The 20,453-nt window shown below is 44.1% G+C and overlaps 1 protein-coding gene across 1 annotated transcript in view; it reads left to right on the top strand.

The window, feature by feature from the left end:
• The window catches only part of LOC126281758 (phorbol ester/diacylglycerol-binding protein unc-13-like), a gene marked incomplete at its 3' end in the record, with an annotated part of 634,664 nt that overhangs the window by 607,489 nt on the left and 6,722 nt on the right, over window positions 1–20,453 (top strand). The window contains exons 8-11 of the mRNA XM_049980956.1: window positions 1,577–1,609; window positions 4,181–4,290; window positions 8,283–8,388; window positions 14,374–14,442. Of these exons, the coding sequence (XP_049836913.1) occupies window positions 1,577–1,609; window positions 4,181–4,290; window positions 8,283–8,388; window positions 14,374–14,442 (318 nt within the window). The remainder of the gene's footprint in view (window positions 1–1,576; window positions 1,610–4,180; window positions 4,291–8,282; window positions 8,389–14,373; window positions 14,443–20,453) is intronic.

The following is a 20,453-nucleotide window of genomic DNA, read 5'->3' on the forward strand; positions in this document are numbered from 1 at the left end:
GAAAATAATTAATATATTAATGATTGTAACAAATAGGAATCACTTCATTCTTTTTGTTTCACACAAGAAATTCCTATGAGAACGTAGTTTTTCGCGGCGATGTTCTTGGATAAACGTTATACTGATTTCTTGCCACGTCAGATTTGTATGTAAACTCAAACTTCCGACGATTTCTTCTTTCGTTATTGTTATAAATTATCTGTGTATATCGTAGTTCTTCATTTAGTTGGACGAATTTTGTCATGGCAACGTCACGGAGTCACTGAATTTCCATATGCTACTAGAGATTAGGTCGATGGCTGTGCGTTATATCGATGCAGATTCCGTTAGATTGTGAATAGACAGTTTATATCCTTACCGCCTTACGACACCAAGTATCCGATGCTGCGCTAAGGGTATAAATAACGTCCCGGTTAAAGCTGTTTTTTCCGATGTGATCTGAACGGCTTCTTTGCTGACGAAATCACAGTAGGTAGATGCATAGGATAAGATTTTCTTTTCATGGATAATAATAGCAGGTTTGTCTGTAAGGCACATTTGTCGGAAACGCGATATATAATGTGGCGCTGGTGCTCTGTGTAGGGTTCTGAAACCATCCGTATTGACAAATCAATATAACTACGACCGCAACCGAGAAAAATTTTATAAATTCCAGGAACATTGACACTAAGACTACAGTTTCCTGGGCACAACATCTATTCATTTTTCTTGTATGTTTGGGAAGTGGATTGAATAGTGTGTCTGCCATAACTGTGCCCTTTTTTTTATGAAGACTGGAATGAGTGCCACAGACTGATAATCTTGTAATGATTATCTCCGTGTTTTCGTTGCTTGGGGATGGCTAACTTAACATCTCGCGAATCACTTTTTCAAATGCCTGCTCTCGGAATTCAGTAAGTCCGTGTCAGGAACAGTTTTAGCTCTTCGTATCAGTGTGTTTAAAACAGTTTTCTTTGGTACTGGGTACTGAAACCTTTGACAACTGAGATGTGGTCAGTATTTACTGGCTTGCAGTAAGCAATGTCCGTGCCACCCATCTAATTTTCTTTCAAAAAACTGCCCAAAAATGATAATCTTCCTTCTCTCCCCATCACAGCCGTGAAATTTTTACAAATTTGCATTCTATTCATATGATTAGTTAACAAGTAATGGGCTTCGATCCCATGCGGTCAAATCACAAAAATGTCGTAATCATAGCGAAAGAAGCTAGGTGGGAGATGAGAAGCTGAATACAATGCGAGATCTACGAAACGCTACATAAAGAAATGAGACAATGGTACAATGGAGAACCCGTGACTATTTCGTCACTCATTTCACAAAATCAACCTACAAATCTGACACAGCAAGAAATCCGCGAACATTTATATAAGAGAATAATGTTGAAAACAGGCTGGTTCCTCATTATGACGGAGCCAGTGTATTCATGAGACATTTTAGTTGTTTAACAAATTCTGTGTGACGTCATATATTGTCTTGTTTGGCTGAGCACTTGTGTGTGTGCACGTTGAGACTGTATTGTGTGGGCATGTCTTAGTGGTTGTCCTGTGTTTCTTTGCATTTCACGCATCCCGAATAGACATAAGAAAGGCTCCTGGGACACAGACGATAGGTAAGACAGTGTAGGAAGCTGATACTCTTTTACTGAACTTACCGTTAACGCTCACAAACACACGAACGCACACACAGCGAATTCTCCAATGTTGTGTACGGCAGTCTGCTTGGGAGTACACAGATCTGCTCACTGGATGGAAGGAGACATCTACATTTTCACAGCTACACATAGCGCTTTTATTGATTCTTATGAAAGTACTGCGTTAACAACTTTTGTTTAACAAATTTGTGAGCTTGTACTACTGGATTTCCCGCACACAATATACACATGTCGAAACAGCTCTGCTGTCTTTGTGCACTGTTTATTATTAGACAAATAGTTGCTGTGTTCATGCACTATTTGCTACTAGACAAATAGTTTTCTTTTTTTATCAAGACTGGAAATTTAGTGGTATAGTGTATGGTAGTTTGTCGAGCTTCGAATGCTTAATATGCTTCTCCTTTCCGTTTGTCGCTGATACCATTCCATTTTTATGCTTGCAAGCTGCTAGCCGTACTCACACAACGATTTGTTGCACTTAAAAGTTAGCTTTTCATCATAAGCCACACATCTGTAACTACTGGCACATTTGAGCATAATATTTGTAGTAGAAGCGTTATCTGATTTCTTTTCGATGCATTCAAGCTTTATCAAGCTCTAAAGGCTTTCTTCATGACGCTATAATATCAAACTTTTATCTTGTTTTGTTTTTATCTAATTTTCTTATCAGTAGCTCTTTCATGAAACTTCTATTTATCTTAGCACATATGTACATTTACTTTGTATTCATGACTTCTTCTCTTTGGTCAATGAAATTGAACGTTTTTGTTGATTACTGAAACATTACTGACTCTTGATAGTTCAATAAAAAGCAGAAGTTTCTGTAACGTCCTGTTATTGTCAATTTACCCTACAGATCTATACTTAGCAGTAAAAGTCCAAAACGCAAGGCTACAAGGACTACAAATGAATATTTTGGAAGAAAAGAGGTGTAAACTAGTAGAAATTTCAAACACACTCCTTGGTGCTACTGTAAACAACAGAAAGCTGAGAGTCGATGCTGCACTACCAGAAGTGTTTATACGAACTAAGAAATAAAATAAAATAAAATAAACAGTTGTGCTTGAACTGAGCAGCGATGCAAAAGTAAAGGTTGGCCATGAATTGTCTTTATAGCATTAAACATAACTTTAAAACTATAGTAGATAACAACAACTGATCTTCAACTTGTAATAAAACAACTCACGCAGTTTTGTTTTCTTATTATACGCGTCAATTTGTGCACTTCTAGCTGTATGGACAACATGGAGTCTGGATTCAGGTTCTCTCCATGTACGCTCCAGAAACTCCATGGAAACGTGTTCAAGCGTATTGCGGATGCATGTTGTTGAAGTCCTGGAGGTTCTTCTCTTTGATTCAGTACAGTTGATCATTTACTAAACCACATAGTGGTACGATGTCCGGTGATAGGGGTCGCCACCGAATCGGACCATCTCGTCCAATCCACTCATCCGGAAACATTTCATCCAGGAATTGACGAACATATAGTGACCATTGGGGGGTGACCGGTTTCCGGGAATAGGACGTCAGGTTAGAGATGTTCGAATTGTTGTAAAAAAGCCTTGTGTGAGTCTAGACAAACATCACTGTTGACGGCTGACTCGCTGATAAAGAATGGATCAAAGATGCAATGGTGCAACAATTCGAACGACACACAGATCTTCACACACTCTCTGACCGCGTCATGTGTACCTTGAGGATATTCCAATCCCCATGTACGGTTCCGTTTTCTAGGTGCACGAGTCGTTCGCTGAATCGAAGAAACTTTTTTTTTTCAAAAACTATTTGTTTGTTTCAGTCTTGGCTAGTATATCCAGTGCAAACTGTTCGCGCTGAAGTATGTCCGTCGGCTTTAGTGCCAGAAAAAACTGCACCTTGTAGCAATAACATCGAACATGTTATGCAAGATTTTATGGTCTGTTGATGGTGGCATTCCCAACTCTGTGTCCGACGTACGCAATGATTTTGCCGAACTCCTTGCAAACGCCTCCCGTATCTTCGCCACGTTGGCGACTGAAGAATATTGGCAACCCTCCCCTTGTTTATGGACAACACTACCTGCCGTCATAAATGAAGAATTCCGGGCACGAATAGACGATCGGGACGTTGCTTTCCTTCCACACAGTGTGCGAAAGGTTAGTTGCATTTTGGTATCGGACTTTGTCTCTATAAACCGAACCACGCACTGGACATTCTACTAAGGAGTCCACATTTTTCGTCATATCCGCGGCACATGGAAACAAAAAGAAAATTCATGAACTATCTTGCATCATGTTGAAGATCAGTTGCTATTAACAAGCGTAGTGTAATGTTTAAAGACACCCTGTAAACAGAAACATCGAATTTCATTTACTTGCTTCGTATTCACATAGAACAGAGCAGCTTGGCACTGGTGCCTCTGAGGTTGAACACGGTAGTCCTGTCCTGGTTGCCCACTTAAACGGGGCAAGATGGAGAGTCACTTGCAGCGTTGTTTATTTTTGTTGCTTATTTGGCACAATGTGACAGCCACGTGTGTGTGTTTGGCAGCCCGGACACATGGTACAGCGCCAGCAGCTACGTGCAGAGCTACTCGCAGGAGCTGGACGACCGCCTCTACACCGACACCTCCTACTACCGGACCAACAAGCGCTCCAGGGGTGAGTAGCCGTCTCTCTTGCAATCCTAATGGTGCTCTGTGTTTGGGAAAACTACGGACAAATATGACACGCACAGGGTGTTTCACAACTAGTACTGCAGTATTCTAGGTGTTTTTATAAGAACACGTGTTCGAAACCGTACCGTGAGGCTGTACAGTAAGTGTGAAGATCGGGTGTAAGGACATCTTCTTCCGAGTTTATAGTAGTCACATCCTCAAGACTCTTCACATGGCTCCGCAAGAAAATGTTTATTTATTTATTTACACATCAAGTTCCCCAGGATCAAATTGAAGGGCAAACCTCCGACGTCATGGAATTTGTCAGTACGTGAAATTACAACATAAAAGTGATAACAGATAAAATTAAAATCTTTATAAAGTCAGAAAAAGTCAAGCTATAAGTTTAAGTAAACGTAATCAACAATAGAAGAAAAATCAGCTTAATTTTTAAAGGAACTCCTCGACATAATGTAAAGGGTGACCTACGAGGAAATGCTTCAAATGGTTCAAAGGCTCTGAGCACTATGGGACTTACATCCGAGGTCATCAGTCGCCTAGAACTTAGAACTTTTTCAACCTAACTAACCTAAGAACATCACACACATCCGTGCCCTAGGCAGGATTCGAACCTGCGATCGTAGCGGTCGCGCGGTCCCAGACTGTAGCGCCTAGAACCGCTCGGCCACTACGGCCGGCGGAAACGTTTCAGTTTCGATTTGAAAGCGTGTGGATTACTGCGCTAAGATTTTTGAATTCAGGTGGTAGCTTATTAAAAATGGATGCAGCAATTTACTGCACACCTTTCTGTACAAGAGTTAAGGAAGTCCGAACCAAATGCAGCTTTGATACCTGCCGAGTGTTAACTGAGTGAAATCTCATTATTCTTGGGGATAAGCTAATTGTTAAGAAAAAATGACAGTAAGGAATAGACATATTGAGAATCCAATGTTAAAGTACCCAGACTCGTGAACAGGGTAAACAAGAAGTTCGTGATCTTACATCACTCATTGTCCGAACCGCCTGTTTCTGAGCCAAAAATATCATAATGGCAAGAGTTACCCCAAAATATAATACTAAACGACATAAGCGAATGAAAATAAACAAAATAGACTAATAGTCATGTCGAACGATCACTCACTTCAGATACCGTACGAATAGTAAAAATGGCAGCATAAAGTCTCTGAACAAGAATCTGTACGTGGGATTTCCACCACAGTTTAGTATGTACATTTGAACTGTTCAGTTCACTAATCATATGCCCATTCTGTGAAATTAAAACGTCACGTTTTGTTGAATTGTGTGTTAGAAACTGCATAAACTGAGTCTTACTGTGATTTACCGTTAGTTTATTTTCTACAAGCCATGAACTTACGTCATGAATTACACTATTTGAAACCGAGCCAATGTTGCACACAACATCCTTTACTACCAAGCTAGTGTCATCAGCAAAAAGAATTTTTTTGGAGTTACCCGTAATACTGGAGGCCATACTATCTATGTAAATAAGGAACAGGGGCCCGTCCAACATTGATCCCTGGGGCACCGCCCGGTTGACTGTACCCCACTCAGGCCCCACATCACAACCATTCTCAACACTGTGAATAATGACATTTTGGTGTCTGTTGCTAAAACTGAATTAACACTGTAGATCCAAGGAGATGGTCTCCCTCGACCCATCTACTCGTACTTTCCGTAGTATGAAAGGTTGAGATGTTCGCGGATTCCACATGCAAAATGCACCCTTGTGCCATTATATTGGAACCACATTTGTTGATGGAGTGATAATGGCAATCGTCCAGCACCCAGAAGAATGTCAATGTAACTTCCAGTTTCTTGCGAGAAGAAATCGGACACCAGAGTGTACTAGTGTTGTTCTTGTGTAATGTTGTTATCAGATCTGGTATGGGGCATACAGGGTGTTGACAGCATCAGATGTTGAGTGACAGCGCTGGAGGTCACGGGTGTGTCTCGTGCTAGTGTGAGGCAGTTTGTTTCTCCATGTGGCCAGCTGGTCGAATCGTGCAATGTCCAGATTTGTGGAGGATTCGGATGTCACAACGACCCGATGTAGGACGGCACGGGAACGTGAGGACAGGCTCACGTCAACGTTCCCGTCGACTAAGTTGTGGTGAACACAACGCCGGTTGATTTGAGGAGGGAAACAAACAGCGAGGGCATCGCTCCCATTGGATTAGCGAAGGACGGGGAAGGAAGTCGGCAATTCCTTTTCAAAGGATCCAATTCGGTATTTTCCTGAAGCGATGTAAGGCAATCATGGAAACCTAAATGAGGATCGCTGGACGCGGGTTTGAACTGTCGTCCTCCCGAATGCAAATCCAGTGAGCTAACCCACTGCATCACCTCGCTCGGTCCTACACATGCGAATATCGACATATTGTGCACCGACTCTTCACATCTGTGCCTGCAGTCAGACGGAAGGTAATTGGCTCTGTGTCGTACTCACCACTGATCGGAGAGCAGGAGCAGCCAGACGAGGGACTCAGGCTACCGTTAACACCATAACATAAACAGCTGCGTCTGGAGTGGTGCGTCATCAGCAAACATGGACCGCATATGAAAGACGTCGCACTGTGTTCAGTGATGAATTGTGGTTCAACATGATTCAACACTACCCCGATGACCAGAGTCGTCGAGTGTGGCGGTGACCCGAGGAGAGGTCCTTTACTCCCAGTGTTTAGCCGGCCGCGGTGGTCTAGCGGTTCTAGGCGCTCAGTCCGGAACTGCGCGACTGCTACGGTCGCAGGTTCGAATCCTGCCTCGGGCATGGATGTGTGTGGTGTCCTTAGGTTAGTTAGGTTTAAGTAGTTCTAAGTTCTAGGGGACTGATGTTAAGTCCCATAGTGCTCAAAGCCATTTGAACCATTTTTGAACCCTCCCCAACCGAGCCTGGCCACGCGGGCTGCAACGTAACACTGATAAGTGGACAAGTTATAACATTACATATCGGCTCAAGCAGGGAAGTTTCGTTTCATATCTCAGATACTTGTGGATGCTGTGTTCAAACCACACAAGCAAATATAATAACAAAGCAGTTTAAAATAATAGCAGATGAACAATTAGAAACGTAATTACTGTCTCGTCTCCGTTAGACATCTATGTTTGTAAGTAGGCTGTTTAGGTTTTTATGTTGGTAACGCCACGTAGCGCTCTGTATGAAAATCACTGGCTGTGCTGTGTGCAGTCTGTGGCTGGTTTGCATTGTTGGAATAGTCACCATTGTAGTGTTGGGCAGTTGGCTGTTAACAGCATGTAGAGTTGTGCAGTTGGAGGTGAGATTCAGGGCAATCACGGAAAACCTAGATCAAGATGACTGGACGCGGGTTTTAACAGTCGTCCTCCCGAATGCGAGTCCAGTGTGGTAACTACTGCGCCACGTGCTCGGTCGGTTGTGATTTGACGGTTTGCCGGAGTAGTCGATGTTAAGCTACGAGGCCAAACTTACTAGTTGTACTCGTGGTTCGGTGGAAAAGTTCCAGCGCACAGATCGATAAGTCTTTAGTTCAATTCTCGGTCAATCGTAGGATTGTTAAATGCCAAGTTTCACTTGGTTCGGATCCGCGTTAAATTGTAAGTCCCCATACCTTAAGGGGCTGGGTAAGTCATTTCGAGATTGGAAGAAAGTAACGGCATACCATCTCCAATAGGACCGTGCCTAGTAAAGCACTGGGATATTCAAAAGAATCTTAGGGTTGACGAGAATTGGTTTCTTATCGCGAATACAACGAAAAGATGAAGTAATGGGCAGGAAGAAATCATTACTTTTACATGCAATCTTAGGAAAGGATATTTTGTAGAGTTATGGAGATACAGAAGTGTATATAAAATTACAATGCAGATTCTTCTGAAATTATTCTGAAGAAGCCATTTTTGATCTGTTCAGTGTATTTTGGACGTTTATAGGGCTATGTTACGTGATGAGCTTTTCAAACGAGTTGTGTGGCTGTCCCTGATTGGTGTGTTGCATGTTTGCAGGCCCGAGCAACCGACGACCGAGCCTGGAGCGGCAGCCGACCCTGTACGACCCGGACGACCAGTACTTCCCGGAGCCCTACTACGGGGATACGCACGAGGCCTACAGGTGAAGCACCTCGCTACATTCCAGGCCCCACGTGTCCTGCACACTGCTGGCTGTTAACATTGCGATTGCGGTTTACAGGATACCCTGCCACATGCGACTAAAGCCCAATAAGACAGACTTCATTTGGTCGTGCTGGATACTACAGCTACAGTTATCCGTACAGACAGTGCGATGCCGAACTTGAGCACAGTGAGTTATCAGAAAGGTGTCCTTTGTTGTGTTTCCCTGGACGCAGGAGCAGCGGCGCGCGCGCAAACCCTGGTGCAGCTGACAACAACACGCAGTACACGAGTGGCATCAGGCCGCCTCTCAGACGTGTTGTGCGTACAGCAGCGCGAGGACCACGAGCACAGTCAGGTTGCATTCGTCGTTACCACACCAGCTACCGTGATGGTATGGGCCGTTATTGCGCGCACAACAGGAGATATTGATGTGTAATTGCTGGTGGCTGTGCTCTATCGTCGTGGCGCCAGGATGTTATCGTTGAGCAAGACAATGCAGCTGGCGACGTAGTTCGATACACAAGTGTCTGACTTTGCCACAGTACTTCCCCACCCTCTCAAAACACACGGCTGCCAAGACCCCGGCACACCACCGCTCCCCAGCCCCTAACATTAATGAAACCTGGAACAGATATGAGCACCGTTCGGTGACGCCGTGTATCAGCAGCAGACCTCAGTGTAGAGCCACTGTTTCTGCCAGAGGTTGCTGCTCGGTGTAGGGGAGCGGCCACTAGTACGGACCGCTTAAGCCAAAATTGGTATAAAGCTCCTTTACTTCGACGACTGTTTTGGTGTAAATGGTTTAAAATATATTCTAACTAAAATGTCACGCAGCAAGGAAAGATTTTTGAAGGCTTGTAACTCGAGATGTTAAGAAAAGTGTTGCTTACTGCGACCGTGAACCATACAACTAAATACAACATTCTTTTACATAAAAGAGGTTTTCCCATGGTTCACAAACAAATTAATCTCTAACACAAAAAGACGTACAAGAAACGAATTCTCCGCATGGGGCGAAAATCAGCAAATGTGATGTACACGGAGAGGCAGATAAATGCTTATTCGTGGTTTATTCAAGACCAAATTAGCAATTCAGTAACGTGTTGGTCATGTAGCCCGAATGCAGACACTTGTTCCTGACGGACATCTCGCTAAATTCTGTCCAAGTGGCGCGTTAGATTGTCAAAATCCGAGCTGGCTGGAGGATCCAACCCCCGTAATGCTCCGAACATCCTCAATTTGCGAGAGATCGGGCGACCTGACTGGCGAGGGTAGGATTCGGCAAGCAAGAAGACAAGCGCTAGCAACTCTCACCTTGTGCAGGCGGGTATTTTACGTGCGTTGCTGAAGTATAAATCGTGGCTGTATTGGCATAAAGCGCAACAAATCAGGGCGTGGAGTACCGTCGACGTATCACTATACTGTAAGCGTGCCGCGGGTGACAAAGTGTCCTGCTATAAAATGAAATGATATGTCAAACAATCACACCAGCTTGTTGGGCCGTTGGCGGCTGACGATCAACTCGCTATCCCTCCACTGTTAGGACGCTTCCAGACACTTCTTCAGCCTGGAATATCATTGAATAGGATATAAATATCCTCAGTGGTGAGCCCCGCCTCGAACTGAACCCCGATAACCAACGAAGATGTGTCGGAAGACGCCCCCCACACATCGGGGGGATACCAGCCTCTCTGTGGCCCGCCATTTCTTTCCATAGCGGCATCCCTTTGGTTGCCATCCGAGGCACGCTTACAGCTTGACAGGTACGTCGACGCTACTATACGCCCCGTTCTCTGGACTTCCGTGGCAAGACATCCTTGGCTTACATTTCAGCAAAATAAAGGTCGCCCGCACACGGCGAGATTTCAGCTGCTCGTCTTCCTGCTTGCCAAATCCTACTTTTGCCAGCGAGATCGCCGGCTCTCTCGCAGATTGCGAACATGTGGAGAATTACGGGAAGGGCCTCCAAAAAGCTCAGGTTTTGACTATCTAGTGCGGCAGGAGTACAGAACTGGCAGGGCAACCCAGTCAGTCAATGCGAAACCGAGCAAATGCTTGCATAAGGGTGAGAGGTGTACCAAAGCGTTATTGTGTTGCTCAATTTTTGAAGAGCTTTCTCCTGAATAAATCATCCACTTATCGTGAAATTATAATCGTTTGTTTGTGTGTACATGCGCATCGTATCTACAGATTTCAGTACCATTCGTATAATTCTTTCGTGGTGCTTTGTTTTCTTTATTATTTAAGCGTGTATCAAAAGTGAAAGACGATAGAAGATTAGTTGGCAACAAACCTTTCCATTGATGGTCCTTTGTACCTGAGACACAGCATTAAACTTGTAGGTTGTGGTTCCTGTAAGAGAGTTCATCAAGTTTTGATGCAAATGTTTACGTGCTTGTTTCCTTCCTGTATGAAATTTTCGGTCAAATTGTTAGACAAATTTTGAAATTCAATCTTAGCGACGTTACCTTGAAATCTAACTTTCTCACGTGTGACACACGCAGTTCTTCTTAATTTACTTCGAACGATTGTTTAAAAGAAAACGTGTGGGATGCCAAAGATGTTTGTTGTTTCCCTGTAGTGATTTTAACTTCTGTAGCATTGTGCTTCTAGGAACATCAAAACGATCAGTAGGAGCACTTCCGGTCATTTCGCCTTACAAAATGCTTGAAGCTGCTCGCTCCATTGCAGGCTCACAAGGAATCCCTTGCGTGGGACGTCGTAAAAGGCCAGTGATGTTCACGGCATTCGACGCCCCACACATTGTCTACCATGCAAATCCACAACATTGGCTAGTATTGGCAACAAGGGGTCGGGGGGGGGGGGGGGGGGGGGGGGGGAGGGGGAGGGGGAGGGAGGTACCCAGTGGTGAGCACAGAATGACTCTGAGCACTATGGGACTTGACATCTGAGGTCCTCAGTCCCCTAGAACTTAGAAGTACTCAAACCTAACTAATCTGAGGACATCACACACATCCTTGTGCCCGAGGCAGGATTCGAACCTGCGACCGGAGTGGTCTCGCGGTTCCAGACTGAAGCGCCTAGAACCGCTCGGCCACTCCGGCCGGCTTACCCGTCTACCCCCTCCACACATAGGCCCAAATTACAGGTATTGCAGGAACGTCAACACAATAGTAACACAATTAGAAAGCAAATGAACTCCTTTGTTCCTTCCGTTCGCCACATACAAACTGTCTGGTACCTTACTTTGAGTCTGCTCCCTTAGTTGAGTGGCCAGAGTGTCTGTCTGCCCTGCAGCAGCCGTGCGTTCGATTCCCGGTCGAGTCAGAGATTTTTCTCCGCTCGGGCCTGGATGTTGTAGTGTTATCTTCATCACCGGCTTTAGTGGCCGAGCGGTTCTAGGCGCTACAGTCTAGAGCCACGCGACCGCTGCGGTCTCAGGTTCGGGCATGGATGTGTGTGATGTCTTTACGTTACTTAGGTTTCAGTAGTTCTGTTCTAGGGGACTGATGACCACAGCTGTTAAGTCCCATAGCGCTCAGAGCCATTTTTGTCCTCGTGTGTCAAGTACAAGGTGGCCTGAGCCGTGACTACTCAGATCACTGCTGTATCACAGGCACACCTGGTTCAACATACACTTCAGTTTTATCATTCCGAAATTCAGTGTCAGCTAATGACGAAGTCGTAACTACACCCGACAACGATAAGAGATTTACATCCTCATGCAGGGAAGATAGCTTCTAGAGCGCCCTGCTGACACTGAAACATTGTAAAATTCTTTCCACCTACGGTGCGACGTCTGTTCCACAGCTCTATGACTTATGGTTTTCTTCGGACTCAAAAGGACTGGTGATTTTGATTGACAGACAGGTACGATAAAGTAAAATCGATACACATATCTCACACCTATATTTCCCCTTGCATCCCGTGCTAATGACAGGCTCCTTGATGAATCGCATAACATTTCGCAAATTACGCCAAACTCAATATTATTTTAGCAGTCTCACATTGATTGAGACTTTTTTCGTATACTCGCACATTATGTTACCAACATTGTATATTTGCTCATCTAGATTACTGTGCGTAACGTCGTGGACTTTTGTGGTGACTGAGGGCTGAGCAGCTACTTCAGTATGGTGCTGGGCGGACGATTCTCACGTAGGAACGGGCTAGCGATGTCCCGACACGCCGCACAGGTCGACACAGTATAGAGCCTGCTCTGCCAGTCTTTCTTGCGGAGTGGCAGCCCATTCTTCACGGAATGCTGTACTGAGGAGAAGTATCGATGTCGGTTGTTGAGGCCTGGCACCAAGTTGGCGTCCCAAAACATCCCAAAGGCGTTCTATAGGATTCAAGTCAGGACTCTGTGCAAGCCAGTCTATTACAGGGATGTTATTTCACGTAACCACTCCGTCACAGGCCGTGCATCATGAACAGGTGATCGATCATGTTAAAAGATGCAGTCACCATCTCAGAATTCCTCCTCATCAGTGGGAAGCAAGAAGGTGCTTAAAACATCAATTTAGGCCTGTGTTGTGATAGTGTCCTGCAAACCAACAAGAGGCGCGAGCTCCTTCCATGAAAAACACGACCACAACATAACACCACAGTCTCCGAATTTTACCGTTGGCACTACACACCCTGGCAGATGACGTTCACCTGGCATTCGCCATATCCACACCCTGCCATCGGATCGTCATTCTACACAACGTTTTTCCACTGTTCAACCGTCCAATGTTTACGCTCCTTACATCAAGCGAGGCGTCGTTTAGCGTTTACCGGCGTGATGTGTGACATTGAGCAGCCGTTCGATTCTCACCTCCAGCGTAACTGTCATAGCACTTGCAGAGGATCTTGATACAGTTAGGAATTCCTGTCTGATGGTCTGGGAAGATGTCTATCTCTTGCACATTAGGACACTCTTCAACTGTCGACGGTACCTGTCAGTTAACAGACGCGGTCGGCCTGTGCGCTTTTGTGCTGTACATGTCCCTTCACGTTTTCACTTCACTATCACATCGGGAACAGTGAACCTAGGGATGTTTAGGAGTGTGGAAATGTCGCGTACATATGTATGACACAAGAGACACCCGATCACGTGACCACGTTCGAAGTCCTTGAGTTCCGTGGAGCACCCCATTTTGCTCTTTCACTATGTCTAATGACTACTGAGGTCGCCGATATGGAGTACCTGTCAGTAGGCGGCAGCATAATGCACCTAATAAAGGTTTTGGGGGTGTCCGGATACTTTTGATCACATAGTGTATGTTCGCGGGCGATAGTGTTACTATGCAATCCTCGGTTGTTGCTGTAAACATATACTTCATATTTTTTATATCACAGTGATATAACGACTTTATGACTTCACTTGAGCGCTACTTTTTTGTGAACTACTTTCAGTATAAATACGTTAATGTAAGTTTCCATTGGAAGTATACTTACTGCAACAGTACGAGTGTGTCCTCTCCAATTGCTTTGTGACGCCGGCCGCCTGGCGCGACGTGTGCTCAGTGTCGCGCCCGCTTAGCTGTTACCGAGGCAACGCCACCTGCAGCTCGTCCTACACGCGGTTTCCAGGAGCGCACTCGGTTGCACTGTTGGCGGCTTATCTCAACGCAAAAAACTTCAATGAAATAGTTGAAGGAGAGTGGGTTCTGATGGAGACGGCACTAACCCTCCAGCAGAATGGAAAGCTGCTAGTCTCTATTTGTATCTGAAATGGCATCCCAAGATGTTCCATTTCATATACTGACTTTCGTAGTAACACATCTACTGTTAGTTTGCATCCGTGCCTTCTTGTTTCAGTGTGATGGTAGCTCAAGTAGTGTTTCCCTGTAAATTTCGGTCCCAAAAAACGTGATGCCTGTGAGGTCAATCTAGAGAATACCTAGTTTAGATCACAGTAAAGTGGAACATCACGGGAGAAACTCCGTAACCTCCACACCTTAAGTAGCTGCGGAAAGAGTTAAGCGACCTCCATACGAGTCTTTCCAAACTTCCATACGTTTCTCTTCTGTTCCAGGGATTATGATCGGAGCTACGGAGTGGACTACTACTCCACCAATGACAACTACCACTACCAAGACGAAAGGTGAGACGTGGTCTAACAAAGTGTGTTTACCTATTATTCTACTGAGCATGATTTGAGTGCTGCGTTGTTGTTTTTGTTGTTCTGGTTCTTGTTGTTGATTCGATGTAAGAGAGCCTGAGCAGTACACGAGCATCTTACAGACATTTTACCGCTGTAGGTCGCGACATTTCGGTTTCCGTCTATGTATAACGGTACAAAACTTAATTCATTGCCAAACATACGTAAAAAGAAATGAAAAACGGACTTTACCGTAAATGTCGGCAATTGCATTCGGTTGGTTGACAGCTCGCCAAATCGAAGTTCTTCATTTTTATCAATAACAGCCACTTTTTCAGATTAATATACCGTGGAAAAGTGGCAAAATTGCAGGTCATGCAGTCTTTTATATTGACACTTCATAATATCAATTGCAATTAAAGCAACGAAAGTTTGTATTTGATTACCACTAGCGTCATTAATACAGTATCGAAAACCCACGAAGAAAAGAAAAGCCGCTATGTAACGACAGAGTTTACTAACATAATAACAACAGACGTTTTACGCAAGCGGTTGATACCATTTATAGCAAGGAGACGGTTTGAATACAACTGCTAAAATTAAAGCTGTACAGTCTATAATAAATTGCTGCTCCTGTCTAACAGTTAATATAAGGCGACTGCAGAAAGCTGGATAACGTCTCAAGGCAATCAGTTATCTGTCCGCAAGCGAGTCACACCGGCTTGCTCTTCCTTATCCACACCGCTAATGTCATCTATCACATCTTAACAGATTGGGCCAAATGTGCATGGATGAGAGTTTACGTTTCTTCACTTTTTTTTTTTTTGTCGGAGTCATACCTTGAAAATACAGTGGAAGTTCGAAAATGGTTAAAATGTCTCTGAGCACTAAGGGACTTAACTTCTGGGGTCATCAGTCCCCTAGAACCTAGAACTACTTAAACCTAACTAACCTAAGGACATTACACACATCCATGCCCGAGGCAGGATTCGAACCTGCGACCGTAGCGGTCACGCGGTTCCAGACTGAAGCGCCTAGAACCGCACGGCCACACTGGCTGGCTTAAAGTGGAAGTATACTCAACAGAGAAAGAAAATTATTAATTTCGTATCTCAGATCAGACTCGTTTTGATGTCCTACGCTTTGATTTTACGTGCAATTGAAAACTGTAATGTAATAAGCTAACGGTGTATAAGGTAAAAGATAGAACTGTCGTAATACAGGTAATCTGAGCTTTTTGTCTTCCTTTTTGTTAACTCAGTGCGAACGTACCTGTTGACTGACAGCGTGCAACTTCCGCTTGTAGTTCCTTGGGGTATCTTTGTTAACAGCAGTATATTATTGACCTAGCTGCAAGAGCTGAGCCGGCCGCAGTGGCCGAGCGGTTCCAGGCGCTACAGTCTGGAACCGCGCGACCGCTACGGTGGCAGGTTCGAATCCTGCCTCGGACATGGATGTATGTGATGTCCTTAGGGTAGTTAAGTTTAAGCAGTTCTAAGGTCTAGGGGACTGATGACCTCAGAAGTTAAGTCCCATAGTGCTCAGACCCATTTGAACCATTTTTTGCAAGAGCTCAGTCAAAAAATTAATACTTCTGTCGTCGTTCGCTGTAAGATTCAATTGTTGTATCAGTTTGTGATACATTTCTGAAAATTTGAGATAGCCACTCAACGAAAGAACAAAAACTAACATCATTTTCTTAGCTAACAATATTTCTAATTGGTTATATGTCGATCTTAGTTTTATTTACATGACAAAAGCTATAGACTGAGTTTTGGAAAGACATTCTTAGCATCTTAGCTTTTGTAAAAGTGAAGTTTAAGTGTGGTCCTCTATTTTGCTCTATAGGTCGGTTTCTTTGTGCCTTCTACATCTACATCTACATCCGTACTCCGCAAGCCACCTGACGGTGTGTGGCGGAGGGTACCCTGAGTAGCTCTATCGGTTCTCCCTTCTATTCCAGTCTCGTATTGTACGTGGAAAGAAGGATTGTCGGTATGCTTCTGTGTGGGCTCTAATCTCTCTGATTTTATCCTCATGGTCTCTTCGCGAGATATACGTAGGAGGGAGCAATATACTGCTTGACTCTTCGGTGAAGGTATGTTCTCGAAACTTTAACAAAAGCCCGTACCGAGCTACTGAGCGTCTCTCCTGCAGAGTCTTCCACTGGAGTTTATCTATCATCTCCGTAACGCTTTCGCAATTACTAAATGATCCTGTAACGAAGCGCGCTGCTCTCCGTTGGATCTTCTCTATCTCTTCTATCAACCCTACCTGGTGCGGATCCCACACTGCTGAGCAGTATTCAAGCATTGGGCGAACAAGCGTACTGTAACCTACTTCCTTTGTTGTCGGATTGCATTTCCTTAGGATTCTTCCAATGAATCTCAGTCTGGCATCTGCTTTACCGACGATCAACTATATATGATCATTCCATTTTAAATCACTCCTAATGCGTACTCCCAGATAATTTATGGAATTAACTGCTTCCAGTTGCTGACCTGCTATTTTGTAGCTAAATGATAAGGGACCTATCTTTCTATGTATTCGCATCACATTACACTTCGCTACATTGAGATTCAATGTATGTAGTGTACTAAACAAAATTTCAGGTAAACACTCTTTCGTTTCAGCATATCACGAAATTACGTACTTTGAAATACTTTCTTCGTGTTTCAGATCACAATATGCCAAGAGAAAAGAAAAATAAATATTGAAAATATCACGAAAGTGTAGACTAACGTGTCTGTGTAAGCTTTTACCACCGAACATGGAATAAATTTTCGTGACAAGAAATTTCGTGATATTCTTTTCTTAATTAACTGCGACTACCACTGTTGGGGAAGCAACGCGCCATTTCGGCTTGTAGTTTCTGAGGACATTAATTTTGGCACTTATTGTTGACCCAGCAGCATTTTGGTGATCATATGGTAACTGTCATGAAGTTACCTGACACGTATCATAGAATTATCTGCACATATCACTACATTACCTAATAGCGTCAGTGGTATGTGTTCAGCATTTAAAATTCCACTTGCAATTTAAAATTATTACACTTCTGTTCGTATCTGGTCCTGTTACTATGATATATACGTAACTGGATGAGGTGCTTTCATTTTACAGAGTGCAAAAATGTTGTTAATGTAAATCTATTGCTAATACACCTCACTTTACCTAATCTTTGAAACCTTACAGACGTCAGAGAGGTGGTAAGTATTGTTAAAAATGAAGGGATTCATTTAATAAATTTTTGCTAAAATAATTTAAAATTATTACACTTCTGTTCGTATCTGGTCCTGTTACTATGATATATACGTAACTGGATGAGGTGCTTTCATTTTACAGAGTGCAAAAATGTTGTTAATGTAAATCTATTGCTAATACACCTCACTTTACCTAATCTTTGAAACCTTACAGACGTCAGAGAGGTGGTAAGTATTGTTAAAAATGAAGGGATTCATTTAATAAATTTTTGCTAAAATAACCTAACAGAAAAAGAAATTCAACACCCTCAAGAACTGTAGTCAGTGGCACCAAGTCCCAATATGTGCATATTGAGGAATTGCAGCGTTAGTGATTCGTTCGACAAGGTCATCGGCTATCAGATGGCTCTCAGGAGACCAGTCTATTTTCACTCTGCAGGCGATAAATGCGCTGGGTTTAGAGGTGAACAGAGTTTGCAACATTCGTGCTAGGTTATAACTGTACTGTCCTTCCAATACATACATTGGAGGCGTGCAGGAAGCTGGAAGGACGGATCGACGGGGCACAATGTATCGGTGGCGTGTCGCTGCTTTTACTTGTGGTCTGTGGGACGTCCCCATACCTGTAGATCAGGAATGTAGACACGCGCATTGTGCGACCAGTGATGGTCGGCAAAGCGCCATCCAGGGGCGACATTCTGGCACATACTGCATTTCTTGTGTCTCCAGGGACTTCTGGAAACCGCCTGAACGCAGCAGGATTAAGATGACGTATGCCTCTGACCAGGCTAACACGGACACCACGACGCCACCGAGTATGGTCCCTCTGGTGCCCCGAAAAAAGCCATTGGGGAGTGGATCGGCAGTGTGGGGTCATCAGCGATAAGAGTGGGTTCTGTCTCTGTGCGAGAGGTGGGCGTACACATGTGTGGCGTGGACCTGGTGAGCTGCCTGTTTCCGAGACATGCAGGTCTCACTGCAGGCTTCATGGGGTTGGAGAGGTCAAGGGAGGAGAATCACTGTTGGTGTTCCTTAAGGGTAAGATAACCAGTACGTGCTACCCTGTACAGGTTATCTACCTGCTACCACAATTTCCTTGGCTGAAAAATTATGTACTTTCTCAGCAGGAAAATGTGGCTGATGCAGCTTAATGTGCTCTTTGTGGTGTACATAATCTGCTCTGGCCAGCAAAATCAACAGCTCCTTCCCTAGCTGAGGACTTATGGGACATGATGAATCTGGATGCTTGGGACGGTCTATCACAGGGCGCCTTTCGGCAACTTTACGATATGAAATGAATCTATGTGGGTCCAGGGAGATTTTCAAATCTCAAACATTTACGATGTGTGCATTCAGGCTGAAGCGACAAATGAAAATTTGTGCCAAGGCCAGGGTTCGCAACCAGGGTCTCATGCTGACTAGGCAGATGCGCTAACCAGTACGCCATCCTGGCACAGTGGCTTTGCTCAGCTGCACAGACCACCCTAGCAAGCCTCCCTCCACAGTCCAAATTCCCATTCACGCCTCGGCCCACTTGGTAATCCCATAAAATCGAACAGCATTACAGAGTCTGTCCAACAGCATTGGAATAGCACCTCAGCGTCGAAAGAAACGGAGCTTCATGCATGAAACCTGGGTATACGTAGTTTAATCAAATGAAAGTATACGGTTCCAGGTACCTTATCAAGTCTCAAACATCTGTCGCCTTCAGGGGGTGTACTAAGTGTACTACGAGCGAGGTGGCTCAGTGGTTCAAACCCGCATCCGACATCCTGATTTACGTTTTCCGTTTGCGTCAATTGGCCCGGCCAGTGTGGCCGAGAGGATCTAGGCGCTTCAGTCTGGAACCGAGTGACCACTACGGTCACAGGTTCGAATCCTGCCTCGGGCTTGGATGTGTATGATGTCCTTATGCCAGTTAGGTTTAAGTAGGGGACTGGTGACCTCAGATGTGGTCCCATAGTGCTCACAGCCATTTGAATTATTTGATTTTTAGCGTGAATTGGAATTTTGAATTACGAGGGAGATGTGCTACGATAGTCGGTGCAATTGTGCGACGCCACTGTCGCAGAATGGCGGCAGTTAATGCATCTATCTAGCGAACAGGCAACCCGACCTTTGAACAAATTTATGTAGCTATCTTCAGTCTGCATATATACGCTCTTAATGATAGTTTGTATGCGAGAATAAATGGTTGCGTTGCCGCCAGAGGCGGCGCGAATGTTTAGGCAGTCTTTACTGCGACATGTGTGTCTCATTTGGTCTGAATTTGTTATGAAATACTCATACAATTACCAACTACCTGTCATATCTCTTGTCAATGGAACGAGTTTTTCCTTGAGGGTGATGCATTCTTTTTCCAACAGTGTAATTTATTTATTTATTTATTTATTTATTTTACCTGGCAAGATTAGGGCCATCAGGCCCTCTCATACATCTAACCAGGCATTCTACTTATTTTACGTTCATATGACTACACAAAAAGTGAAATAAACAATTAGAAAGGTACACCTGGAAAAATACATTATTGAAGAGAAAGATTTTAGATAGGAGTGCTGACAGCAGGGAGTATGAGGGAGACTCATGGTGAAGGGAGGAGAAGAATAGAGAGATGATGAAACATAATTAAGGAAATATAAAGGCAAAGAAGACTGCGTGGCTAATAGAGACAGATGAAGAGGAAGGCATCTCAGGAGCAAGATAGGAGACGCTAGCTTTGCTATTTGACAGATGAGAGGATTGGCCTTGAACATTAATTTTGTGGAGAACTTTATGAGGATGATAGTAGGAAATGCTTCAACTTCTTCTTAA

The sequence above is a fragment of the Schistocerca gregaria genome, chromosome 7, assembly GCF_023897955.1.
Source record: "Schistocerca gregaria isolate iqSchGreg1 chromosome 7, iqSchGreg1.2, whole genome shotgun sequence".
In the NCBI taxonomy this organism is placed as follows: domain Eukaryota; kingdom Metazoa; phylum Arthropoda; class Insecta; order Orthoptera; family Acrididae; genus Schistocerca; species Schistocerca gregaria.